The sequence below is a fragment of the Caretta caretta genome, chromosome 1 (genome assembly GCF_965140235.1).
Source record: "Caretta caretta isolate rCarCar2 chromosome 1, rCarCar1.hap1, whole genome shotgun sequence".
NCBI lineage: Eukaryota > Metazoa > Chordata > Testudines > Cheloniidae > Caretta > Caretta caretta.
In genome coordinates this window covers 16,660,913-16,688,409 of record NC_134206.1, presented here as the reverse complement: position 1 = coordinate 16,688,409, position 27,497 = coordinate 16,660,913, and the positions used below count along the sequence as shown (strand labels likewise).

At 41.3% G+C, this 27,497-nt stretch overlaps 1 protein-coding gene across 1 annotated transcript; it reads right to left on the bottom strand.

Annotated features, from left to right (window-relative positions):
• Positions 1 to 755: 755 nt before the first annotated feature.
• AQP11 (aquaporin 11) lies at positions 756 to 27,497 on the bottom strand. The gene is made up of 3 exons (XM_048840351.2): positions 26,523 to 27,497; positions 5,290 to 5,406; positions 756 to 3,337 (listed from the first exon to the last, which is right to left on the bottom strand). Exons 1-3 carry the CDS (start codon positions 27,112 to 27,114, stop codon positions 3,285 to 3,287), a joined length of 762 nt encoding a protein of 253 aa, XP_048696308.2. The 5' UTR covers positions 27,115 to 27,497; the 3' UTR covers positions 756 to 3,284.

Sequence of the window (27,497 nt, the reverse complement as noted above, 5' to 3'; positions counted from 1 at the left end):
TTTAACTGGCATATGTTCTGTTTCAAACAATCTCCTATGGTGCTAAATGGAAAAAAATTTACATTTTGTACCAGGTTTTTATAATGTAATTAAAATAAAAGTAAAATTAAAATTACAGAAGCATGCTTTAAAGGGAGAGCAAGCTAATGTGGGATTATACCCTGGGAAGCTATGCCACAGAAGGTGAGTTTGCACCCTCCAGCCCCCCACCCCCTTTGTACATTGAGCCTAGTAGTAGTAGTGGTTTAACTTATTACAACTACTGTAGTCTTGGGGAATGTGTTGCTAGGTAGCAAACTTAAAAAAGCACAGAAAGCTTGGAATATAATACAAATAAAACACATGCTAATATAAAAGTGAGAAACAAAAGCAGTGGAATGTAGTAAATTCAATGTAATGTATATAAAGAAAAAGGTTTGCTCTGTAACTTTATCCGGTATGCTCTGTAACCACCTTCTATCCTGGAGCCTAATCAACTCAAGTGTTTGATTTTATGCAAATAAATAAACCTCAGTGATCAGTTTGGAGTCAAACTGAGTTCTTGAGAACTGAGTGGATAAGATCTTAGAAGCCTTCCCAACACTGGCACATGGCAAGCTAGGCTTTTTGTTTTTAAGTTACTGAATACAGAAATACAGCAGTGAATATTTTGTGTGCTGGGGTCCTATTGTATGAAAGTTTGGGCAATTAAGTTAGTAGTCATGTCATCTCATAGTGAGTTCTGAATACGTGTATCTAAAATGCAAGGAAAAATATACAAGCAAAGATTTTATTGAGAACAAAACACGAGATTTAAAACAAGTTATCTGAAGAAAGCATTAACAATATAGAATTTATCTCCAGAACACTTGTAAAAATAAGAGATTAAGAAAAATATCTGTTCAGTAAGGCTTAGTTCATTCAGTACCAAGTACTTTCGTAGTGAAAAACAATCTGATCTGGTCCTACAGCAAAATGAGGTCTGCAGTGTAATCAAGGCCAGGAATTTCTATTTCAATGTTTAAAGAGCAGATTTTATTCATCCATAGCTTTATATTTCTGAAATATTGATGAAATATTTTTTTGCTTTGTGGGCAATTTGATGCATCATCCCTTAAGTAATCTTGGTGTTAACAGATTTGTTTTGTTTATATAAGACTGTACTGAGTAGCAATTTCACTTTACCAAAGGACAGATTTAAAATCTCACAAAAAAAATAACTAGCAAGAATCAAATCTGTAAACAGACCAATATTATTAGGTCAACACTGATAATTTGGGAAACTCTAATCTTGAGTTTAGGCTACAGCTCAGAGTTCAGTTTTGCAGGTCTCACTATTTTTTTGTTTAAGATTTTAAATGAATTAGAGGTGAATCATCTTTGTCAGTCATCTTAAAGATTCTGGAAATCCCTAAGAGCAACGTGTCAAAAATAATTTCAAATGTCTCTCTGGCTGTTCCTAAATGTATTATATTGTGTGCTGGGAGAAAGATCAGGGGTTTGCAACATTTGCAGACCTGGACTAATGTAGACTAAGTATGTTGATGAGGTGACATTTGTTTTTCAGTTTTATGTCTTACTAACACAGCACTACTTGGATTGGCTCTGAAGTAAACCCACTCCTCATCTTAAGTCGAGAGGAAACTTAGCTGAGATAAGGCTAACAGCCAAGAGACTAGAAGGCCATTTGTAACATCTTACATATGCACAGCTATTTAAAACAAAAAAGGCAAAATGTGCTTATCTGTGGCAGTACCACTTGCTCTAAAAATTAATCAGAGCAGCTACAGGCAAAATACCTAATGGTATCCATAAAATATTCACCTTATAGCTTTTTAAAGTCTGGGTGGGGTTACTGTTTTATACCAGAATCTAATAGTGCAAAATCTGACTGCTTTGAGAGTCCCATACTTCAGTATCTCAATTACGTATAAAACTTGTTAACTTTATCCCCTTTCAAACCTGCTAAACATAAATGGAGAAATACAACCAGCCCCTCTACATATAATTTTAAACAATTATGTTTTTGCAGATGAGCGGGGGACAAAGTGTTTTCTATGTTAATGATATTCTAAAAGCATAGAGAGAAAAATGTCATATGACAATGCATACACTACTGTGGAATGCTCACATCCTGTGGGTGGTCTTCACCACAAGCACAGGTGTACTCTGACCAGTTTGGCCTGGTGTGCAGCAGGAGTCCTTTTTCGGAGGCAGCAGAGCTGCTCTGCTGGTTATTTTTTGTACGGCAGAGTACTGTTCCATGTAAAAGAAAAATACTAAAGCCTAAACATGCCCACTGAGAACTTTTAAAGAGACATAACAGAGTCACAAATGATTCAAGCTCTCTGAATAGTCATCAGTCTGACTAGTATTAATAAATTCTTCCATCAGACTCCTCATGCTCATAATACTGATTAGTCTTAGGCAAAGTTAACAATAGAAAATGAGCTCCTGTCAATCAGGACCAAGAATTAATTACTTAGTACTCAGAAGAAGAGAGGACAAAAATAATTGAAGTATGGGCCTGATTCTGCAACTTTTACTATCATGCAGGACTGGCCCCTAATGAGCCAATACATGATAGCGAGGTGGCAGGAGGCAGATTCGTCACAAGAGGAAAAGATGGGTTAGTACTTATCAGTAACTCATCTTTATCAAGTGTCACCTCTGTATGTTCACACTTGTGCGAAGTGGTGCCTCTGGTGTCAAGCTTTGGAATTTTTCTAGCAAGTAGCATCCTTTGGGGCCACATGCCCCACCCTGCCCCCTTGCAGAAGCTACATATGCCACAAGTGGAATATGCAAAGATCATTTGAAGAATGAAATTTTCAGAACCCATCCCCTCTCTTGTGGGTATTATATATGGATAAGAGCCTGATGTAATTAAACCAGTAGTGGCAGATACCTAACTACTTCAGATTGCTTTTGTGTATCTCTACAATTGACATTTTATGTAGGTTTGGAAGAAAGGTCAATGAATGGCATTTTGGATTAAATTTAAAGTGACAAGTTCATTTTGCAATAGTGTTTTTCTTCATATACATGGCTTAACTGAGAAATATGTGATAAACAGTTTCATTCTTGTTCTCACCAATTTGTTATGTAATTAAGTTCTACTGTAAAGTTCTAACACTGTATTTCAAAACATAAAATCATCTGGAAAGCCTGTAAGGAAATCAGCGTTCTCAACGCCTGGTATCCTGGTGTCTTCCCTCTATGTACTGTGTTGCTGCAATTCAGTTCTGTTTTTAAGAGTCTCTTTTTAACATATGTAGTTCTAGAGTTCACCATTTAAAAATATCTCAGAATATCAAAGGAAGGATTTCACCCCACACAATGGCCACAAGTACTGTACCTGACGGGACAAAATACAAAAAGGCAGTTAAGTAAGTACATTTGAGGAACATACAGTCCTGGTTCTATGTACAGTAAAAGCATATTTAAAATATGTTTGAGAGTCTAAAGAACAGTGGAGACTGGAGAAAAAAAGCAAAGAATCATAGCAAACATGGTTTTCTGCAAAGAGAAATCTTGCAGAACCTGTAAAAGATCGCAGCATTAATTAATTCTTCCGTGTCAGATTTCTTACCATAATAATAGATTATTCAAAAGACAGAAATTGTGTGGAAAACTCTACTTTTAAAAGCCAAACAGAGCATATATAGTTTAACTGACTTGAAAATACAACAATAATCCAAAAACTTTGAAGTTATGTGCCAACTGATCCAAGTAACAAGGCTTAGGAGCATTCAGCACACTGACTTAGTTTACTCTGCCTCCACACCCCATTTCCAGTTTTCCATACTTTGACTTGCCAGCTTCTTTTCAAAGCTAGTGATGTCACATTAAATCCATGGGGGAGGTGATGACTGACAAGTAGAAGTAGAATAAGTTAACAGGGTTTTTTAAAACGAGGTACTGTCTTGTGCAGTTTTGCTAAATTGCTTTTTTAATATCCTCATTTTGTACCTAAAAATGACATCTTACTACTACAGGCCAGTTCTAATCTCCAGTGGGGTTCCATGACAGCTGTATCACCACCAAGTAGAGCACATTTAGATTTCATGGAGTGGAAGCTGCCAAGTCAGGACTTTAATAAGGAGGAGGAAAAGGTACATTTTCACATTAACAACATACTGGATGTTCTCCTTTTCTTGTGATTTTGAGCAATTAGCCCAAAATTTAAGAAAAATCCATCTTTCTTAGTTTTTGTGTGTTGTAATTAAGCAGTACAAAATCTAACTGGATGGATACCAGCTGACCAATTTCTGTCCATTTTCAAATTCTCTCAGGCTATTTTTCACTTTCACAGCTCACCCTCCCTTTTAGGATCTGCCAGAGCCCAGCACATGCGGCTGATATTTTTCTAGAACCTGTACAGTCCTACAGTATGTTCCACATCTCAAACAACCAGAATTTTATAACCGAGGCACCAGGGCCAACTGAAAGACAGCTATATCAGATTGGAATATCATTCTGGCAGAGCCAAAGTAGATAAGGTATGTCAATTTAAAACTGATCAGTTAAAATGGATCCGCTTGTATTGCACACCAATTTGGAATTTTGCTGTTGTTCCTTTCAAAGCACCCTGTGAGCATACAGACTTTGACTATGTGACCACTAACTTACAAATTTAAAGATCACATAGTCAATCTCACTTTTTCTTATCAGAATAATAATAATAATAATTCCAACACCTATGTTAATATGGCAGTAAGGCTGAGATGTAAATCTCACAGTCAGGCAAGTCAAATTTATGTTCCCTACAGCAAACCTTACTAAATCATATGTATGTCTGCAGTATTGTAGCAGTGCTGGGCCCAGGATATTAGAGAGACAAAATGTGTCAGATAATATCTTTTATTGGACCAACTTCTGTTGGTAAAAGAGGCAGGCTTTCAAGTTGACACAGAGCTCATGCTTGTCTCTTGAACCAACTTCTGTTGGTGAAAGAGACAAATATGAGCTCTGTGTCAACTTGAAAGCTTGTCTCCTTCACCAACAGAAGTTGGTTCAATGAAAGATACAATCTCATCCACCTAAATCATATGTACTACTACTATATGGCATGAGATTAAACTCTCTCTATATATGCAAGGACAAATTATGATTCATCTGGGAACCATAACCTTGAATGTCTTGACTTGATTCAAGTTCTAACCTTAACATTGCATTAATGTAGCTTTTTGGATTCAATTTGAAATGAAAAACTAGTAGATTGTGAAAATAAAGGATTGTGATTTCTTTCCCTAAATCACATGTTGTTGCAATGTTTTTTTAAGTGCAAAAAAGCATAAAGGCACTTACCTAAGGAAGGTGCCATCCAATACACTACTGAATAATCCCAGAATTTGTCATGGAAACAACTTGCATGTAATGAAAAGGCCAGTGCTGGGTTAAATATTGCTCCAGTGAGGTTTCCTCCTGCAATAAATTTTAAACAAAATTAAACTAAACCATCTCTCTTGACTTGTATTTCTTTGAGCGGAAATATTTGGTATGGGGCCACAAATGTTAATCCATGATACTATATTAAATGTATGTTTTGTTACACTGGTAATAAACAGCACTAGCAGAACTGATTTTAAATACAGTTTAATTCTGATTTGGTTTGTCTGGTCAGGTGAACTGGACAGAACTATTTTTAAAACTATTTAAAAAACATGCTCTAACACAGGCTATAACTCAGCTCCCTTTCTGACAACATCTGAGTTTCCAGTGCATAGTGATAAGCCCTATCTCTGTGACTGTCCTTGATTGATACTATATAGTATCAGTTCTTCTACGAGTGCCCCCTGCATAGTCAGTCTCTCGGAATGCGCTGACCTGGTGCAGCTAGGACAGCGAAACCTTCTGTAGTAGTGCCTGTTAGAAGTGCCTTGTCCCTCCCCTCCCATCCCCAGATCCTGTGCCAGCAGTTAGGGAGGTGTGGCTACAGGAGGATCATTGGCGCCATTGCCACCTCAGTTCCTTCCAACTGCCACAACATTAGGACACCTTAGAGCTGTCTGTCTCCATAATTAGTACAATTGTCTACAAATAAATAAATTAAATTAAATGTTAGTTGCAGTACTGTAATAGTATAGTTATACTTAAATTAAAAAAATTAATTTTAAACATTAAAACAACATAATTAACTTACTGATCATGACAGAGGTCAAAGTGAAGAAGCATGGTTTCAAAAAATGTGCATTGTTTCTGGCAGTCTTTCTTTCCTTCCTTCCTTCCTGTCTAGCAGATCATTATCCTTTGATAGCGTAAATGAGTGGCTGCCACTGAGAGAACCTTGGAAAACACTGTTAGTGGTCGTGTCCCAGAGTGAATCTGAGAAATGGTCTATGAGCCGGTATGATCGAGATGTGAAAATAGGCATCCTGGAGATCGAGAGCCAAAAACCAGTCTCCCTGTTCCAGTGCTGGAATAATAATCAATAAGATGACCATCTCGAATTTTTGAGCCTTGACAAACTTGTTGAGAGCTCTGAGGTCTAGTATGGATCTCTAACCTCCCTTCCTTTTGGGTATGAGGAAATAACGAGAGTAGAACCCTTGCCGCATAGATGTTGAGGAACTAGTTCTATAGCTCCGAACTGGAGGAGGCAATCTCTCTCTTGTCATAGCAAATTCTCATGAGAAGGATCCCTGAAGAGGGAAGGGGAAGGGTGTTGTGGTATGGGTAGGGAGGTAAAATGAATGGAGTGTCTGGTTCGAACAATCTCTAGGACCTATCAAGTTTGTCAAGGCTCAAAAAGTCAATATGGTCACCTTATCGATGATCATTCCAACGTTGGAACAGGAAGACTGGATGTCAAAAAGCTGATGGTGGGTGTCCTTAACTTCCTCCAGTGGTATCAGGAGGGTGTCGGCCACCCTCTTCACCAGCTCCTGGAAGAGATCAAAGTCGTCTGCCAAAGATGGTGGGGGAGGCATGATGGCTTTATCTGGAGAAGAGGCGGATATGATCCTTGGTGTCACTTCCTCTTCAGTATTGGTTTCTTGTTCCTCTATGTTTTGAGGCAGTTCCAAATCCTTGGATGCTGTGGCTAAGAAGGTGTGCCTGGAGGATTCTCAGGCAAAGCCTGAAGCTTGAGGGGGTCCCAATATGGCCATTGGGGTGGCACAGTGCCTGGTGGTGATGCCCATGAGTGGCTGTACCAAGACGTTGGTGATGGGGCCATTTGTGGGTATTGGGCTCACTGTCTGAACCCTCGCTAGAGAGCAGAGAGACATGGCATAGCAGTGGGAATACTTCCCATGCTTGGTAGAGGCTCAGTGCAGAGGTCGCCGTAACAAGGTGTGGGGACTCTGGTGCGTCCAGCATGCAGAGGTCTCTGGAATGGCGAGATTCTGCCAGAACTAATCGTCCTGGCATCAATGGTGATGCTGGGGGGGGAAGGAGACCTTGTCCACACTGGTCGTTCTGGTGCCAGGCAAGCTGTTGCTGGCAGTTCAGAAGTGGACTTGCGTACAAGGAGCATCTTTTTAGAGTGCTTACTCTTGTCCTTTGGTACCCATGACCTGGTGCCCATGCCCATCTGGTCTATGGGCCTGTCAGCAGTACCAGTTGCCATCGGTCTTCATGAGGCATGGATGCCAGACTGAGATGGTCTCAATCCTGAAGATACTGAGCAAGATGGTGATCACTTACAGGTATTTTTGGGCTCACTGAGGGGATTTTCTGCTCTCTTCTTAGATGATTAGTGAGAAGGGTCCAGAGCCTGTTTCTTCAACTCACATCCCTAAGATGTAGAAGGCAGTGGGGAAGATGCATGTCTACCTGGCAGGTGGGGCCAGAGAGCTGCCTCCATGAAAATGATTTTCTGGTGGAGCTCTCTGTCTTTGTGCGATCTTGGCTGGAGTTGTTGGCAAAGACCACACTTCTGTTGTATGTGGCCTTCCTAGAGGCAGTGAATGCAGTGACAGTGCTTATCTGTAATTGGGATTGCCTCTTTACAGGGGCATAAGAACATAAGAATGGCCATACTGGGTCAGAACAAAGGTCCATCTAGCCCAGTGTCCTGTCTTCTGACAGTGGCCAATGCCAGGTGCCCCAGAGGGAATGAGCAGAACAGGTAATCATCAAGTTATCCATCCCCTGTTACCCATTCCCAGCTTCTGGCAAACAGAGGCTAGGGATACCATCATTGCCCATCCTGGTTCCTGGCTAATAGCCATTGATGGACCTATCTTCCATGAATTTATCTAGTTCTTTTTTGAACCCTGTTATATTCTTGGTGCAGCACTTCTTGAAGCCTGGTGAACTGGGCATACCCTGTTGGGGGAAAGGGTCCAGAGCAGGTAAAAAGGGAGGAAAGAAAATAAAGTCTCTTTTTTTTTTTTAAGGGTAAATAAGAAAGGGGAAAACTAAAACTATAAGTAGGAGACTAATTAACTATAGGTATGTAAAATAAGAAACAATAGTCTTAACAGACTGCTAATGGCTCTGTTTCTAGCCTGGGGCGGTTGAGAAGAAACTGAGGTGGGTTAGCTCGTGCATGCTGGCTAACCTGGTGGAGCAGCACGAGGAGAGACAGCACAGGCCTAAAGGACACTCCTACCAAAGTTCTCCAATCAGTAGGGCAGGGACACAAGCACATCTACAGTGGAACACTGTGATATTCTGTACCCCAAAGCAACACCCTGGCACCCCCATATTTACCATGGTGATATGATTCTGATACATTTTATATGAAGTATGTCATGTAAGGTGTTAAAGGAAAAGTTATGGTTTGCTGAATAGGATTATCCTATTTGTATCTGTTATACCAATAAAATAAAAACCAGCAGGATCTTATTAAAGGGAAAAAGGCAAAATACCACATTTATTGTGAAAACAGAAAGAATCACAATAAGCAGCTAGTTATAGCTATAACATTCCATTCAATCTCATATTTATTCACACATTCATTCACACACACACACACAGGTTCTGCAAGGTTATCATCATAGTTACCAGCCTTAGAGTTGCTCACGCCAAGCCACTGGCCAGGTGGCCTGGACATGAGGAGGGAGCAGGGCCTTGTCAGATGCTCATCTGATGCTCCTGGAAATTGGTTTGCAGAATCAGACCCCAAAGTTCTCACTTTCTAGAGTCTATTTTTATAGGACTTTCTTCCTATGCTAGTCTATGGGAATTCCCTCATCATGCTGTTGCTGAATCAATCAGCAGATAGCACATTCCTGACAGCTCTGCGCTGCTAGATGTTATCTTGTTCTTTGGTTCTCCCATTCTTGAGGCTGTTGGGTGGATTCCAGTCTGCCCTCTGGGGGTCCTCTGGTTATTTCCACTTGACGCCTTCTTCAGCCGATAGACACTGGATTCTTAGGTTGGCACCTCCCTGATCATTCAGTTATTATCCACACCAAGCATTCATCCACATACATCCTCTATCTCTATTTTAATCACAATTGTTAATACAACAAAAGGGCGGGGAGTCTCTGGGTGCTGTTTCTGTTATTACAGAGTATTGCTTTGAGTCTCTCTCTGTGTGAATTGCTTTGAGAACAGACTCTGTCATAGAGTGTACTAACGCAATTAGCAGCTTGCAAGTTTCACACATAGAGGGAAAGAAACAGTACCAAAAACCAAGAGACCTCTTAATTAGTAATACCCTGGAATTTAAACTATGGGGAAGCAAACTCATTTGTGATTTTAATACAGAACTTCTTTAATATGATCCAACATATGCATGTCTCATTTTTGTATCTAAAGTTATGAATACTATGTGCCAATATTTCAAATGTGTTTGCTCCTGGGTAACACCCACAAGGTAGTTTACATCCAGTTAAACCAGCTCATTGTGGATGAACCATTCAAGGTAATGGCCCATTAAGAAACACAACAGGCCATGAAAGAAGGGTATCCCCACCTTATGGGCTTTCCTGTGAACATTCTAGCCAGAATAAGGATAATGGCCCCTGCTATGACTCATTGAAGTATGCATGGATCTAGACTGTTCTCAGTGGTAGCTGATGACAGAACAAGGAGGAATGGTCTCAAGTTGCAGTGGGGGAGGTTTAGGTTGGATATTAGGAAAAACTTTTTCACTTGGAGGGTGGTGAAACACTAGAATGCGTTACCTAGGGAGGTGGTAGAATCTCCTTCCTTAGATATTTTTAAGGTCAGGCTTGACAAAGCCCTGGCTGGGATGATTTAGTTGGGGATTGGTCCTTCTTTGAGCAGGGGGTTGGACTAGATGACCTCCTGAGGTCCCTTCCAACCCTGATATTCTATGATTCAAGGGCATGTAACTAGATCATGTGATACTGGACTCCACCTTGTGCCTGTGCTTTTCCCACAAACTGTGCTGGGGAGTGGCGACTTTGCTTGGAACAATGAAGTTCCCTCCACATGGAAGAAGCTATAAAATGGGGAAGTGATATCACTTGGCCTCATTCCCCGCACAACTCAACACCTGCGAACACCTTAGGAACAAAGACTGAACAGGGGAAGGTGGTCCCAGGCGGGAAAGAGGGAATCCCAGCCTGTGTATGGAAGATTGCTGAACTGTTTGTACTATCAGAGTGAGACACTGCTTGATTCAAATCCTGTCTAGTTTATAGAACAGACTGCAGTTTGGTTTTGTTTCTTAGGTAATTACTTATAATCATTTAAAAACTATCTTTCTGTAGTTAATAACTCTGTTATATATTTTTTACCTATAACAGGGTGTTGTTTGAAGTGAAAGGGAAATTTGCTCAGGAACAGGGGCTGGTGCTTTATCCTCCCCACATTGAGGGAGGGAGGGGCAGACTGGGTAATAACTTACACTGGTCAAGCTTCTGACCAGGGAAAGACAGTACAGCTCTGGGGTCCTAGGCTGGAGAGCTGGGGGAAACTGGCTGGAGCCTATTGTTAGTTCATGAGTGGCTAGGAGAAGCATTCATGTAACTGTAGCTGGGTGTGCCCCTGCTTATGTATGGCTGTATAAGTGCAAGACCTAGAGAGGACTGCAGCTTGTCACAGCCCCACAGTATGAGAGGGGGCCCAGACTGGAATGCCAGAGGACTCAGCAGTACCCCAGTTCCAGGCTGCAACCCAGGGAAGTCTGTCACAAGCACTTATAGGGACACTACTCAAAGAAGAATCAATGTATTAGCTTACCCTTATTTTTTCCAAAACCTAATATAGGTAAGGAAGATGCTAGATTACATTCCTTTAGATAAAAAAAGAATACTCTCATATTACCTGGATAGAACTAAAGACTTCAGATCTTCTCCCAAGGTGTTTATCTCCTTATACCAGTTCTTCAAAGGGTAGGCCATTTCAGCTCAGTCATTATCTAAATGGGTCAGACTCTGTATTGAGGAGTGTTATAGGACAGCTTTACTTTCCTCTCCAGGTCCTGTTAGAGCTCATAGTACTAGAGCAGTGTTTCCCAAACTTGGGACGTTGCTTGTTCAGGGAAAGCCCCTGGCGGGCCGGGCTGGTTTATTTACCTGCCACGTCTGCAGGTTTGGCCAATCGCGGCTCCCGCTGGCCATGGTTTGCTGTGCCCGGCCAATGGGGGCTGCGGGAACAAGCGGCGTTCCAAGTTTGGGAAAACACTGTACTAGAGGAATGGCTATATCAACAACATTTTTCAAGCACATTCCCATTGTTGAAATTTGCAGGACTGCTACATGGAGAACAATCCATGCTTTTACAAGTCACTATGCACTAGATCTAGAATCTAGGACCAATGCTCATTTTGGCAGGTCAGTATTTCAATCATTGTTCAATTAGGACTCTGTCCCTCCTTTACTGAGGTACAGTAGGTCCTCACTTAACGTCTTCCCAGTTAATGTTGTTACACTGCTGATCAATTAGAGAACATGCATGTTTAAAGTTGTGCAGTGCTCCCGTATAACTTTGTTTGGCAGCCACCTGTTTTGTCCACTGCTTGCAGAAAGAGCAGCCAATTGGAGCTAGCTGATGGGGGCTTGGAACCAGGGTGGACTGGCAGCCCCCCATCAGCTCCCCATTCCCTGTGCGGCAGCCGCCCAGCAGGCTATCTATTGCCAGGAAGTTCAGCTGTCCCTCCCCTGACTGCCGTGTGCTGCTCCTGCCCTCTGCCTTGGAGCTGCTCCAGGGAACCTCCTGCTTGCTGTGCAAGAGCTGGCGGGAGAAGAGGGGTGTTAATGTCAGGTTGTCCCCCTCCCCCAGCTCCTTTACCCCATCTCCACAGAGCGGGGAGATGCGGGGGGGGGGGGACGGGACATGACAGGGCTCAGGATGGAGGGAGCTTGCTGGCAGCAGCTGCTGTCTCAACTTGCTGATCTACTTAAAAAGGCAGTGTACTAGAGTGGGGTCAGTGTACTTAAAGGGGCAATGCACGTCTCTCTCTCTCTCTCACACACACACACGGTGTGTGTCTCCTTGCCTAAGGAGGTTGTGAGGGCTAGGACTGTAACAGGGTTTAAAAGAGAACTGGATAAATTCATGTAGCTTAAGTCCATTAATGGCTATTAGCCAGGATGGGTAAGGAATGGTGTCCCTAGCCTCTGTTTGTCAGAGGGTGGAGATGGATGGCAGGGGAGAGATCTCTAGATCATTACTTAGGTTAGGTTCACTCCCTCTGGGGCATCTGGCATTGGCCACTGTCAGCAGACAGGATACTGGGCTGGATGGACCTTTGGTCTGACCCAGTATGGCCTCTTATGTTATATTCTCTGCCTCTCTCTCACAGACACACACACACACACTGTGTGTCTCCTCCCTCCATTCCTGCTGCCTTGAAAATTGAAACTACATTAACAACATGTTAACCCTTGAGGGCTCAGCTGAGGGCTAGTTCATCATTTAGCAGTAAGGCGTTCCCTGGGAAATATCCCACCCTCTGACTTCACCATCTCAAGCTTCACAATCATCATTGCTGTGTACAGTATTAAATTATTTGTTTAAAACTTATACTGCGTGTGTATATATATATAAATAAGTCTTTTGTCTGGTGAAAAAAATTTCCCTGGAACCTAACCCCACCCTATTTACATTAATTCTTATGGGGAAATTGGATTTGCTTAACATCATTTTGCATAAAGTAGCATTTTTCAGGAACATAACTACAACGTTAAGCAAGGAGTTACTCTACTGCTTTCCAAACTTTCCCAAGGCTGGAAATATGCAAAGCGCATTCTAAGAAGAAACGTAGGTTGGTTATTTGTAACTGGAGTTCTCTGATATACACTCTACATATTCACACTCCCTGCCCTCCTTCCCTGCTTCTGTGGAGTCCTAATTGTATCATTACTTGGTATTCTGCTTTAGCATTTATTCTCCAGTGCGCACTCTTGGTCAGGAGGAGAAAGGAGAGGACCAAAATGCTTCTAACAGGCTCTGCTACTGGAAGGTTTCATCACTGTAGCTGCACCGCGTCAGCACATCCCAGGAGTGTGAATATGCAGAGTGCCTACTGAAGAACTTCAGTTACAAATAACCTCCATTTCTAATGGCTGTTCAATGGAGGAACTTTATTAAAAGACTAATTTTATTCTATTTGTTGTTCCATTTCCTTAATGATTCATTATTGAACCTTTTGCCTTAGTAAGTAGGTGTTACTTTACAAAAGTTAATAAACATAACTGCATACATAACTTACAGTGAGGTAAATTTAAAAAACCAAAAACACCAAAAAACCTACTACCGCTGTTACTACCCAACCCCCAAACAATAAACCAGAAACCAAAGCATATAAATGTACTTTGCATCTTTCCCTGTAAACTACCCAAAAAACCTTGGCCAAATGCCCAAAGGGAGCAAATTCCAAAGGTTACAGACTATAGATTGAGAGATTCTGACCTCTGTACCTTGGGAATTCAGTGTAATAACCCATCAATTTAAGCTTCCATGAAATCTGAAACACAATGCCCAGACTGCACGTGACACGCCACACGCCAAATGATAACAGAACATGAAAACAGTGATCACAATTTTAATATTAGATTAACAATTACTTTTTTATGTAATTTTTAACATTCATAGAATCACAGAATTATAGGGCTCAAAGGGACTTTGAGAAGTCATCAAGTCCAGCCTGCTGCACAGTGGCAGGATCAAATAAACCTAGACCATCCCTGACAGGTGTTTGCCTCATTTGTTTTTAAAAGCTTCAATGATGGGGGCTCCACAACGTCCCTTGGAAGCCTATTCCAGAGCTTAACTACCCTTATAGTTAGAAAGCTTTTCCTAATAGCTAACCTAAATCTCCCTTGCTGCAAATTAAGCCCATTACTTCTTGTCCTACTTCCAGTGGACATGGAGAACAATTGATCGCCATCCCATTTATAAAAGCCCTTAATATATTGGAAGACTTATCAGGTCACCCCTCAGTCTTCTTTTCTCAAGACTAAACATGTCCAGTTTTTTTAACCTTTCCTCATAGGTCAGGTTTTCTAACCCTTTTATCATTTTTGTTGCTCACCTCTGGACTCTTTCCAGTTTGTCCACAGCCTTCCTAAATTGTGGTGCCCAGAATTGGACACAGTACTCCAGCTGGGGCCTCACCAGTGTCAAGTAAAGCAAGACATTTACCTCCTGTGTCTTACATACAACACTCCTGTTAATATACCTCAGAATCATATTAGTCTTTTTCACAGCTGCATCACATTGATGACTCATACTCAGTTTGTGGGCCGCTCTAATCCCCAGATCCTTTTCAGCAATATTACTACTTAGACAGTTATTCCCCACTTTGTTCTATGCCTTTGATTTTTCCTTCTTAAGTGAAGTACTTTGCACTTGTCTTCCCTGAATTTCATCTGCCTGAATTCAGACTAATTCTCCAATTTATCAAGGTCATTTTGAATTTTAAGCCTGTCTTCCAAAGTGCTTGCAACCCATCCCATCTTGGCGTCATCTGCAAATTTTATAATCATACTCTCTACTCCGTTATCCAAGTCATTAATGAAAATGTTGAATAGTACTGGACCCAGGACTGACCGCTGCAGGACTGCACTAGATATGCCCTTCCAATTTGACAACAATCCATTGATAACTACTCTTTGAGTATGATCTTTCAATAAGTATGATTCACACAGTTGTACACCCACCTTATAGTAAATTCATCTAGACCACATTTACCTAGTTTGCTTATGAGAATGTCAGAAGGAACTGTTTCAAAAGTCTTACTAAAATCAAGGTATATCACGTTTACTGCTGCCCCCCTATGCACTAGGTCAGTAATCCTATCAAAGAAGGAAATTAAGTTGCTTTGGCATGTTTTGTTCTTGACAAAACCATGCTGACTATTCCTTATAACCTCATTATCCTCCAGGTGCTTAGAAATTGATTGTTTAATAATTTGCTCCAGTATCTTTTCAGGTACATTATCTTATAGTAAGTAATTGCTAGGCAATAATGGGTGGAGGGAGGGAAATAACATCACATTTGCCTTATGCATTATTTTTTTCACTTTTTTTTTTTAAACACGTAGGCTAAACATAGGGATGATCTTGAGAGATGCCATGCACCTTCACCTCCTACGGACTTTAAATGCAAATGAAGATGCTCAGCATTTCTCAGGATTAGGCCCATAAAGACAAATGAAGTACATTATGGAAGCTAAATTCATCATTAGTGTAACACCACTTGCATCAGTGAAGTTATACTGGGGATAATTTGGCTTTTTTGTTTTTTTACTTTTGATGTGTGTTCTTCTGGTAGTGGCCATTTTGCTGAAGAGTGATATCTGCAAATCAGAATTTTCATGCTGCTAAACTGCCTGTGTTTAATCATGTGTGAGAGGGTTGTTTTTGCAGATTTTACCCAGGGTTAAGTCTTTTAAAGCTTGCTTCTAATTTTCCTTGGTTGAATAAATCAGCATGAACAATGAACCCTTACTGAATTTCAACTCCTATTAAATCCTACTAGAAGTGAAGGGATGTTTCAGAAAATGGACTGAATCAAGAAAAAGAGTTAAAACTTTAACTTAAAGATGGCTTGAGAGTTTCCTGCCACTAAAACAAAAGCAATATAACCAGAAAGTTGAAGAGTTATGTTACCTCTACAAGCAAGCAAACAAACAGCAACAAAACAGCTAATCCTCCCACCAGAGACAGTAATTGTTGATAGTATGTGTGTGTGGGGGGGCACAATTTAAAGGTTCTGGTGGTATGCAGCAAGGTTCAGGGCAGGGCATATAAACGCTGGCAGAAATCAGGGGAGAGGGGGACATCACGCAATGTGACCCTCCGTCCCATCCTCCCCCCCACATCACAGCATCAAGAAGCAACCTTCCAATCCATCATTGCTTCTGCAACATGATGACATCACTAAGATTTCAACATCATTGGTGAGATGGAGTTTGCAAAATTACTACCAAGTGTTTAGATTTTAATTGTTCGTGTAATAATGTTAAGATTTAATAATTATCCTCAGGACATTAAAATGCTAACAGCTTCTCGAGCTACACATCAGAAAAGAAAGAGAGGAATTTAATTGAAATGTAAGATTCTTAATATTCATTCGACTATCTGAAAACTGTTCCTTGAATGGTTTCTTTTACGTTACCAATTTAAATACTTCCTTCTATTTAACAGGACCTAGTTTATAAACTGTTCAGAGACTGTCCCAGCAGCAGGTAGTGTGGCTGCCCCAGGGACTGACTGCCTGACCTGCTCAGGTGGCCCCAGGGCCAGCTGCACTGGCTGCTGCAGAAGTCACAGAGGTCCTGGAAAATCACAGAATCCGTGACTTCCGTGACCTCCATGACAAACTCACAGCTTTAGTGACGATGCTTCCCAACTGGTGGTGGTGACTGAGGCCACGTTTACACTACAAAATTATGTCAACCTAAGTTCCATCGGCATACAGCCGCTGCAGTTAGTACATCGCTTGTGCGCGTGCATGCTTGGCTCCTTTTGTTGACAGCGCACAGACTCACCAGGAATGCTTGTATCGATGCAGAGTGCAGTGCACCCTGGGCAGATATCCCACTGTGCAACTCGCCACCACTCAGTGCACTGTCTTTTGGGAGTATTTGCAATGCCTGATGAGGCCAGAACAAGTAATGCAGGGGTGACTGGGAATATCGGGTCAACTTCAACGAAGAAGTGTTCTCCATCCCATGATTTTCATGCCTTTTCAAAATCCCACAAATGCGCGTGTCCCTCCTTGCTGTTCACCATCTCTGACAGAAGAATGGAGCCTGCACAGCACTGCACTATTGTCACGAGCATTACAAACACAGGGTGCATGATCTTGCAGTATTTGCAGAGCCGCAAGAAAAGCTATGGGGAACATGATGATTCCTTGGAGACGAGAAAGAAACAATTCAAGGTTGGGGGTAGCGTGCATGGAGCAGCAGGAGATGATGAAGCGATGGTTCTGGGCTTGAGAAACAAGCTCTGACTGGTGGGATCACATTGCAATGCAGGTTTGGGATGACGAGCAGTGGCTGCAGAACTTTTGGATGTGCAATGCCACATTCCTGGGTCTGTGTGCCAAACTTGCCCCAGCCCTCCAGTACAGGGACACCAAAATGAGAGCACCACTGAGAAGTTAGAGGTGATTTCACTGTGGAAACTTGCAATGCCCAATTGCTACTGGTCAGCTAGGAATCAATTTGGAGTTGGGAAAACCACTACAGGGGCCACTGTCATGCACATTTGCAGAGCCATTAATCAACTCCTACTATGCAGGACTGTGACTCTCAGCAATGTGCAGAACATAGTGGATGGATTTGCAGCTATTAGGTTCCTGAACAGTGGTGGTGTGACAGATGGCATGCATATCCCTATTCTGGCACCAGAGCACCTAGCCCCAGAGTGCAAGGTCTGGTGAATTACAGGGAACTCTTTACTGACATCAGTGTGGGCTGGTCTGGGAAGGTGCACGACGCTTGCATCTTTAAAAATACAGGACTGTTCAGGAAGCTGCAAGCATGAACTTTCTTTCCCGCCCAGCAGATTACCATTGAGAATTTTGAAATGCCTGTAGTGATCCTGAGCGACCCAGCCTATCCCTTGCTTGACAGCACCAAAGAGCTTTCAACTACAGGCTCAGCAGGAGCAGAATGACAGTTGAATGTGCCTTTGGTTGTCTGAAGGGTCGCTGGTATTGTTTACCACGCGGTCCACTCATTTCTCTGAGCCATCTGAGACTGAGGCCACCCAACTTATTTCACATAAACTATCAGATGGTAACAATTTCCTGTCACCTCTGAACTGACCTAAACTAAACTAGCAATGCAGAGTCCATAGGCGCTACATCCCTTTATTGGGGTTAATAGGTTATCATGAAAAGAAAAGGAGTACTTGTGGCACCTTAGAGACTAACCAATTTATTTGAGCATGAGCTTTCGTGAGCTACAGCTCACTTCATCAGACATACATCTGATGAAGTGAGCTGTAGCTCACGAAAGCTCATGCTCAAATAAATTGGTTAGTCTCTAAGGTGCCACAAGTACTCCTTTTCTTTTTGCGAATACAGACTAACACGGCTGTTCCTCTGAAACCTGTCATTAGGTTATCATGGTAATTATACAGAAAGTGATGGCCTAGTCATGGAGGATAACGGGTAAAAGTTACAAATTGATAGTAAAGGAGAGGGCCAAAAGTCACAGATGCATTATTTTAATTTTAAAATACTTCTTTTGTAATAGAATTGTGTAAAACTATTTATATCTGCTATCCAGTGCTTCCAGTTCAACTCTGTAGAAGCACCAAAGCAGGAAGGCAGACAGAATAGACCTGCTACTGTCATTTCTTCACCACTTTTCTGCTTCAGCCACTGCAGACACTTCAAAAACCAGCAAAGTAAATTCTGTGATGTCTTTAAAAAATCCAAAACCATAGAGATCATAAAATCTGTTATACTCACCCATCTTCCTCAAAATGGCACACCAGAAGCTCAAAACAAAATAGCAAACGGGTGCATTTTTAATGTAATTATAAATCAAACAAAATAAAATAGATGCTAGAGTTCCCATTACCTAAGGCCTCATCTAAACTAGCCTGTTTTCTGGATTTTAAAAAATTCCAACTGTTGCAAATACTAGTGCATCTCATCAATTATTACGATGGTGGGAGTGCTAGGAAAGACAAAACAACAACAGCCCATCAGCATTTTAACTTGTATTGTGTAAACATGCTTTCAAATGGTTGTGGGTGCGTGAAGCTTTGTCTATTCTAGTGGTCCCACCATTGATACCAATGGTGAAGTTGCACCAACTGGAAATTTTTCAAGGGAAAAAACCCAAAAACCTAGCAGAGATATGTTAGACACCCCGCCTTCCACGGCCCACATACCTGAGCTCTCAGTGAAACTGGTTTAACTATTTGTTATTTCATGCCAAAATTCAAGTTCCAAAATTACCATTTTTTAAAAACCTGGAAATCAATGAGTTTTAGACTCCCATGACAAAAATTCAGCCTTACCCATTGACAATCCTCTGAGCTATCATTTTCCTATGAAGGCTTATTTGAGAATTGCCTATAATATGGCTTGGCAATATAAAATGAAGTTCATATTGATTTTTATAACTTTAAAACATGGGCTGCCTTTTCTAGCTTAGCTATTCAGTGAGCTGGGGTGGTTTGATTTTGTAGCTCCCACAATGCACAGCTGAAAGCTGCAGGTACAGTACATATTTAAAGTGATGGCACTGTATTATTTCTTTATCTTCCAATATCTGCTGACAACAGACCAACATCACTGCTGATCATGAGGAAAAACAGTACTTTTTCTGTTTAGTATTTAAACAAAATGTTTAATCGTTCACAGTGAAGTTTTTATATCACCAAGCATAGTATTTATTTCAGCAAAGGCAAACTACTCTGACATCATAGTGTTTGATGTCGGGGGCGGGAGGAGGATAGCTCAGTGGTTTGAACATTGGCCTGCTAAACCCAGGGTTGTGAGTTCACTCCTTGAGGGGGCTATTTAGGGATATGGGGAAAAATCTGTTGGATGATTTAATTGGGGATTGGTCCTGCTTTAAGCAGGGGGTTGGACTAGATGATCTCCTGATGTTCCTTTCAACCCTGATATTCTATGATTCCATGTTCCAGAGCCAAAGTATTTTTAATGAATATTTCAGGATTATACCAGTATTTAATAAGAAATATTGAATTAGATACTGACAGTGAAATCCTGTCTTAAAATGTGTAATTCTAGGACTGAAAGCTGCAGCTTGTGGTAAAGACGGAAGGAAATGTGCTACTGGGAAAACACTGCCATTCTGTCAAAAAGCATGTATGCTAGCTGTCTTCGGGTTGCCATCATCTAGCCAGTAGTCTCTATGCCACTTCATGTGTTAAGTAGAGATCCTATCCTGATGTTGCGAAGAATGTGGCCTGCATACATTCTCCTCTTCCCTACCTACCTGTGCCATCATAATAATACAAGGCAGGCCCTTAAATATTAGATGGCCACCTCTGCAGACATGGAACTCTTGTAAATATATTACTAGAATGAAGTCTGCTATTTTGTAGATTATACAACATGTTTAGGCTGCTTATTGGGAACAATGGATAAATCAGATTGGGCAGAAAGGGTCAGGCAAGAAAATGAGACTTTTCCCCCCGCACTTTTATATTTAAAAAAGGAAGAAAAGAGGAGGAGCTAGAAGAGATATGTAAAAAGAGACACAGAAAAAGAGTGATGAAACTTTCCAACATACAAAAGTTTTTCTAAAAACACTGAACAGGTAGTTAGCTTATCATGCAAAAAGTACAAACATTTTTTTTATTTGCAGGGTTTTAATTTCATTTTTGTCTGTGAGGGGCAGCAGGTTTAAAACAAAAGGAAGTATTTTTTCACACAATGCACAGTCAACCTGTGGAACTTTTTGCCAGAGGATGTTGTGAAGGCCAAGACTATAACAGAGTTCAAAAAAGAACTAGATAAGTTCATGGAGAATAGTTCCATCAATGGCTATTAGCCAGGATGGACAGGGATGGTGTCCCTAGTCTCTGTTTGCCAGAAGCGGAGAATGGGCGACAGGGGATGAATCATTTGATGATTACCTGTTCTGTTCATTCCCTCTGTGGCACCTGGCATTGGCCACTGTCAGAAGATAGGATACTGAACTAGACTGGCCTTTGGTCTAACCCAGTATGGCCATTCTTATGTTATGTTCTTATGAAGAACTCAACAATTTTAGGGGCAGGAGTTATTGTGCAGGAACACAGCTCTCATTCCTCCACTAAAAGCTAAGAGAAATTATTCTTGGGGGAGCACTGCTCCCCCAAACCTCCCCCCTTCCTTTGAAGTGGGGACTCACAAACCAAAGGAACATGAAGTGGTAGCAGCACTAGGAGAAAGTGCCTTGCAGCCCCTAATGGGAAGAGGCAGGGGAAATAAATATATAGATTTAACATAAACTTTCTCTTTAAATGTCTTGATTTTCTAAATTGTATGGAACTGCATCGTATATTACAAAATTTTCTGGGAAAGTACCCCAGCTGCCACTTCTTATCTGTTTTTACATTAAAACAGATTGTCCATCATGGTCAGAATGGAAGCGTGGAAAAGCAGAGATGTGCAGCTGGGTAGAGGCGCACACATACTTTTACACTTTCGGTTTGCTGACCAAAGGTCTGCTTTTGGACATTTTTCCTGTCATCCTTATTCTCTTTTCCTTGCAGTGACTCACCACAACAAGGTGATGCAGCATTACATTACTTCACAATGTCCAGACCTGTGATGGTATCCACCAAAACTGGTGAACTCTCCAATTTACCTTGAACTATTTTAACTACTGTTTAGGGGGTAAATTATAGTTTGACCTTCTTTTGGCTGTTGATCTAATTAATGAAGAGACTCACCTGAAACAGTAAAGAAACAAAGAATGATTCTCACCCTAAAAGTTTGCTTCAATTTTTTCTTTGCTCTTTCCCTCCCACATTCTCAGTCCAGGGATTTTTAACCCTCCCCGCCTCTCTCCTATGTTCTCCTGTCTCCTCCATCCTTTGTTGCTTCTTTCCCCTTGTGATTTCTTTTGTCCCCTCCTCTTAACAATGTTGTAGCTGCTAAAACAACTTAATGTTCATAAAACAGAGGAGTAGGAGATTTTCTGACTCCTGTTCTCCTGCTATTTCCGAAGAGCATCAAGTAGCCAAATTTGGTGAATGAGGGATCAGCTCCTCTTCAACCCAGATAATAACGTAGTAGATAATGGAGTATTAGAAACTGAAGCAGTAGTCCTCCATAGCTAGTTTTGCATAGGAAACGGAGAACTTCTATAATCTCTCGTTATACAGATAATGATTAACACAACATTTTAAAAGGTTATTTTACATACAGTATAAATTTTAGATTAAAAAGTCTTCAAGGCAGTATCACCGTATTTCTGTTTGTTCTCCAAGGTACCTCACATGCTTTTGGACAGTTTTAAATATTGAGATATTTATTCTAAACCAAAAATGTAATTTGAACCTTAATAAAACACTACTTTAAAAAAAAATCTACAAGCGATAAAAATTAAAGTTATACTTTAAAAACAAAAACAGAAAGGAACACCAGAAAACATAGAAATGCAAAGTTAAGGTACCTTAATCAACCTTGAACTTTTCCCTCATATTTGTATCCCCCTGGGCTCCCTGCATTCAAGGATGATACATGTGTGTAGGTATCACAGCCAGTTCACATTTTGAGCTACTGGTCTCATAAGGATAATGCATCAAAATATTCTTTATTAATTTGACAAGTGTAGTTTTAATACTATATAACACTTCATAGTACAACAGTAAATATTTTGTAGTATATTTTTTAAAATAATGGTAATATTGCACATCACTTAATAAGCTCTTTGCACTTGAATTTTGATGGTCAGGGAGACTGGGAGTTACTGTGAAAATTATGGGCTGTGAAAGGTACAGAAGGTGTATTTCCATTTTTACACTATGCTTTTTAAATATAAGTGCCTTCCTTCAAACAGAAAATATTTAAAGACCTAAATTACATGGGACCAATTACTCATGTGTTTTTTGGTACTTCCATAAATACTATATGAAGAGTAACAAGGCAGAAAAGGTTAGTTTTTATAAAAGCTGTTTGTACTTTCAAAAAGTGAAAGAATATGACATTGAGGGCTTCCAAATTTATTCTCTCTCAATCACTCCCTATAAAAGTCATTCAGTTTACAAATAACAATGATGATTTTTCTAACTTTCTTGCACATCATCAGCAGTTAATTTGACCCATCTGATATGTATATTAGTGGTAGTTAAAATAAATTGAGGTGTAACACCACTCTTTTGGGTCAGGTTTACTGGTAATTATATATAAGGAAATAACCCAGCTAGACTTTAGGATCCTAGTGAAAAATGTTGGTGATAGCAGTTTATGCTTAAATGCCCAGGTGAAAATTGCCTTATAACTTCATAAACCCTGTTTATCTTTGGTATTGTCCCCAAGTATGCTGCTAGGTACTTTACGGCATGCAAGTCTCTGTCCAGAACAGAAAAAAATAGAGGAAAAAATCGTTTTAAAAAATGTACACAAAACAAATTTGTTATGGAGCAAATAATAAACATGTTTGTTTTTTTTAAAAAACAATCGCTTTTTAGAATATAGTCACACCTACACTTGCAGCACAAAGCTCTTGAACGTTTACTAGGTCATAAAACATTCACCTTAGGCTGAAGCCTGACATATAAGAAATGTACTCTGATATATCTGGGTCATTCATTACTGAAGCACATGTCAGTTTGAAAAGCACACCCACAATTTGGCTTTTAAAAACAAACCATCTAACTTGGTTCAAATTCACAGATTTAGTATACTTTTTATAACACATGTAAAATTTTAAAAATGGCAAATTACTACTCCATATTATGGTCTAATCCAGGGGTTCTCAACCTTTTTCTTTCTGAGGCTCCCCCAACATAACTACAAAAACTTCACAGCCCACCTGTGCCACAACAACTGTTTTTCTGCATATAAAAGCCAGGGCCAACATTGGGGGCAGAAATTAGGGCAATTGCCCGGGGGCCCCCCGCCACAGGGGACCCCACAAAGCTTAGTTGCTCAGACTTCAGCATCAGTCTTGAGCAGTGGGGCTTGCAGCCCCAGGCTTCAGTTCCATACCAGTGGGGATTCACCTTTCTTCCCTGGACCCCAGCAAGTCTAATGCCAGTCCCTCTTGGCAGATCCCTTGAAACCTGCTTGGGCCGCCCAGTGGGCCCCAGACTTCTGGTTGATAACCACTGGTCTAATCTATTTGGTATTTGTTGGAGAAAAAACTGAATGCTTGAAGTACATAACAATGAAAATGGCCCAGTTAAATAATTTATAAATATTAATCTGCAGCATTGTGAATTAGGATCTCAAAGCCTAAACAAGCTTTTGGACTCATCCCTCATGATTTTTATATCTGAGGATTATCTCATTCACCTATACATGATTTTCAGTAATATCTGAAAAGAACATTAAGGTTGCAAAGTCAAGCATTCAAGCTAAGAAATACCATAATTAAGTTTGCCTGGGCAACCACAATTCAGCCTCTTTTCATGTATGCATTATAACAGTCTTGCCCAATATAGGAAGACTGAGGCAGAAAGAGAACTCAGCTCTCCAGAGTCCCAGTCCAATTGCCTTAACAGCAGGAGACCATTCTTTCTCTTCTTGCAACCCACTGCTTCATTCAGTATCCATCCTGTGCACTAAATGAGGCAGGGATCCAGTAAAACAAATAGCAGGTAATCATGTAATTAACAACTATATCATAATGTTACATAAAGAAGGATGAATTACGACTGCTCAGGCAACCTTAGTTCTAGAATTTCCTAACTTTTGAGTGGTTGATTTTGTAACCTTAATGTTCTTTTAATGTAGTTTTTTTATACGTAATATTCCAGTATTTGTTTTTTGTTTTTAAAAAACAAATTAAAAAAATACAAACATTCCCTCATGTTGAGCCATTCTGATCTCCTGCATAGATCATCAGCAGGGCTGGAACCCAAGAGCATTAGATCCACAGTTAGGGTGACCAGATGTCCCGATTTTATAGGGACAGTCCCGATTTTGGGGACTTTTTCTTATATAGGCTCCTATTACCCCCCACCCCATCCTGATTTTTCACATTTGCTGTCTAGTCACCCTATCCACAGTGCAGAAGTCTACCATTTGAGTTAATTAACAGCAGTAACAGGCCACTATCCTCTATGAGGACCAGCCACTAAGGGAATAACATGACACATACTTTGGCTTACACATATATTTGCTAGACAGCAGAGGAATGTTAGTAATCAGGAATCTTGTGTTATATTTTATGCTGTCAGAATACTATAATCTAGTGCATATCCCTCTTCTAAGACTTTTGCTGAAAAATTCAGATAAGACACTTAAAATCTGTTAGGAATCATCACCATGTTGCATTTGTCCTCAAAATTTCACTTCAGAATGTAGTTCAAAATTGCTAAACTTTTTTCTGCAAATCTTTATGGACTTGCTCCATTCTTCCTGGTCTTGTTTAGATTAGAGTTGCTGGTTGTGCTGTAACCTGAATTAATTGATTGCCAATTAACACTACCGTGTATACACTTGAGACACATTTGTTCCTGGTCATCGTTAGAGTCCTGCACGGATACAAAATTTGTATCCACAGCCAATCCACGATCTTCAAACATAGTCCACGGATATCCGCCGATTTGCAGGGGTCTAGTCATGGTTTACCTGAAGTCTCAATGTAATATACCTAATTAAATCACACTGGTGTAAACCGTGCTTTACGTGTGAGTAGTATAACTATGTTAAGGATTTGCCCATTGATGTTACTCAGTAGTTCTCAATCAGGGGTCCGGGCCCCTGTGGGGAGCCATGAGCAGGTTTCAGGGGGTCGGCCAAGCAGGGTCGGCATTATACTTGCTGGAGCCCAGGGCGGAAAGTTCAAGCCCCGCTGTGTGGGGCAGAAGCCCGAGGCCCCAAGCCCCACCACCTGGCCCGGCACTGAAGCCGAAGCCTGTGCAACTTAGCTTTGTGGCATGGGGCCCTGGTAGGCAATTGCCCTGCTTGCTACCCCCTAACGCAGGCCCTGGCTTTTAATCTACTGGATATGCAGAAAAAGAGTTGTGGCACAGGTGGGCATGAAGTTTTTATGGCATGTTGGGGGTGGCTCACAAAGAAAAAGGTTGAGAACCTCTGATGTACCTGATGTATTATGATGTAGTTAAACTGATGCAAATGTATTGACACAGGTTGTATGAAAGATGTCATGTAATATAAAGTTGTATTATGAAAGGATTTTTCTGTTTGTTTCAGTAAAATATTTAAAAGAACCATCTGGAGAAATTCTTTATACTTAGTTTTACCCATTATAAAACTGTTATAGATTACAAATTCTTTAGAACAGAGATTTCACTTCACTTCATTCTCAGGCCCCAATCCTGGAATGGGATCTATGCAGGTAGACCTTTACATCTATACAGAGTCCAAATGAAGTATCCCTATCCTGTTCAGCTTACTGGATCAAGGCCTTTGTTCAGTGTTTTTTGTAAGCTGTAAAGCACAACAGCACTACAGAAACAATTTTGCATGCACACATTTTTTAACACATCACATAATTCATAAATATCTATAACTTGAGACCACCATTGACAAAAAAAAAAAAAAAGGGAACTAACCTCCATACACCAGCATAGTAATGAGAAGAGCAATTAGGTGGACTCTGAGCCTGGGTTTAACTGACTCAAATTGCAGTATGGTCAGCTGGAACACGGTGGAGAAGAGCAGCTCTATGCAAAAAGCCTGGGTCTCAGTGGTTTGGATGGGATTACAGCAGCCCTCGGACAGTGCCTCCGAGTGCACGTTGATGATCCCCATGGACCAGATGCAGTGCATGTAAGTTCTGGCCAGCACTGCACCAGCGAACTGGGCTCCAATCTTCAGCCCGCCTTGCTTGACTGAGATCCCACCATCCAAGATTTGATGCAGAGTGCCACAGGGGTTGCATGTGCTGCCAGTCAGTGTCAATCCATGCAGGACAGTAAAAATGTAGGTGAGGGTGAGGGCAACATGTGGCTTAGGCTGCACATTGGCCAGCAGCCGGAGCTCATTGGTGCAGGCACAGATTTGGAAAGTGGCAAACACCTCCAGGAGAAACGTGCGAGGGCGTCGGGTGTACATATGACCTTGGGTTAGCTTCCGGCACCCTCCTACCAACATCATGGTGCCAGCCATCAGCAGGAGCGAGATCCAGGTCTCATCCAGAACCATAGTGAGGCCCAGGCTGACAGAGGCCAGGACTTCTCCCAGCACAGGGGCAATTATACTCAGGTCCTGGGCTCAACCCTCTCCAGCCCTGCTTCCCCTGCTGCCCCGTGAGGAGGGGACTCTGCTTCTCCACAGCCCGTCAGGCGAGTGTCTCAGCTCTTCCCCTCTCCTGCCAAGCTCCCCCCACAGCCTGTCGGGGTGTGTGTGTGTGTGACTCAGCTCCCCCCTCTCCTGCCAAGCTCCCCTCACAGCCTGTCGGGGTATGTGTGTGTGTGACTCAGCTCCCCCCTCTCCTGCCAAGCTCCCCTCACAGCCTGTCGGGGGGGGGGGGGGACGACTCAGCTCCCCCCTCTCCTGCCAAGCTCCCCCCACAGCCTGTCGGGGGG

Bases quoted from the DNA above. Each gene is read 5' to 3' on its own strand.
- AQP11 (XM_048840351.2), bottom strand. From the start codon at position 27,114: ATGGTTCTGGATGAGACCTGGATCTCGCTCCTGCTGATGGCTGGCACC. The intron at 5,407-26,522 runs GTTAGTTCCCTT...AATTTATTGCAG, and splicing joins TACTATGCTGGTGTATGGAG to GAGGAAACCTCACTGGAGCA. The intron at 3,338-5,289 runs GTAAGTGCCTTT...TTGTCCCGTCAG, and splicing joins TTGGATGGCACCTTCCTTAG to GTACAGTACTTGTGGCCATT.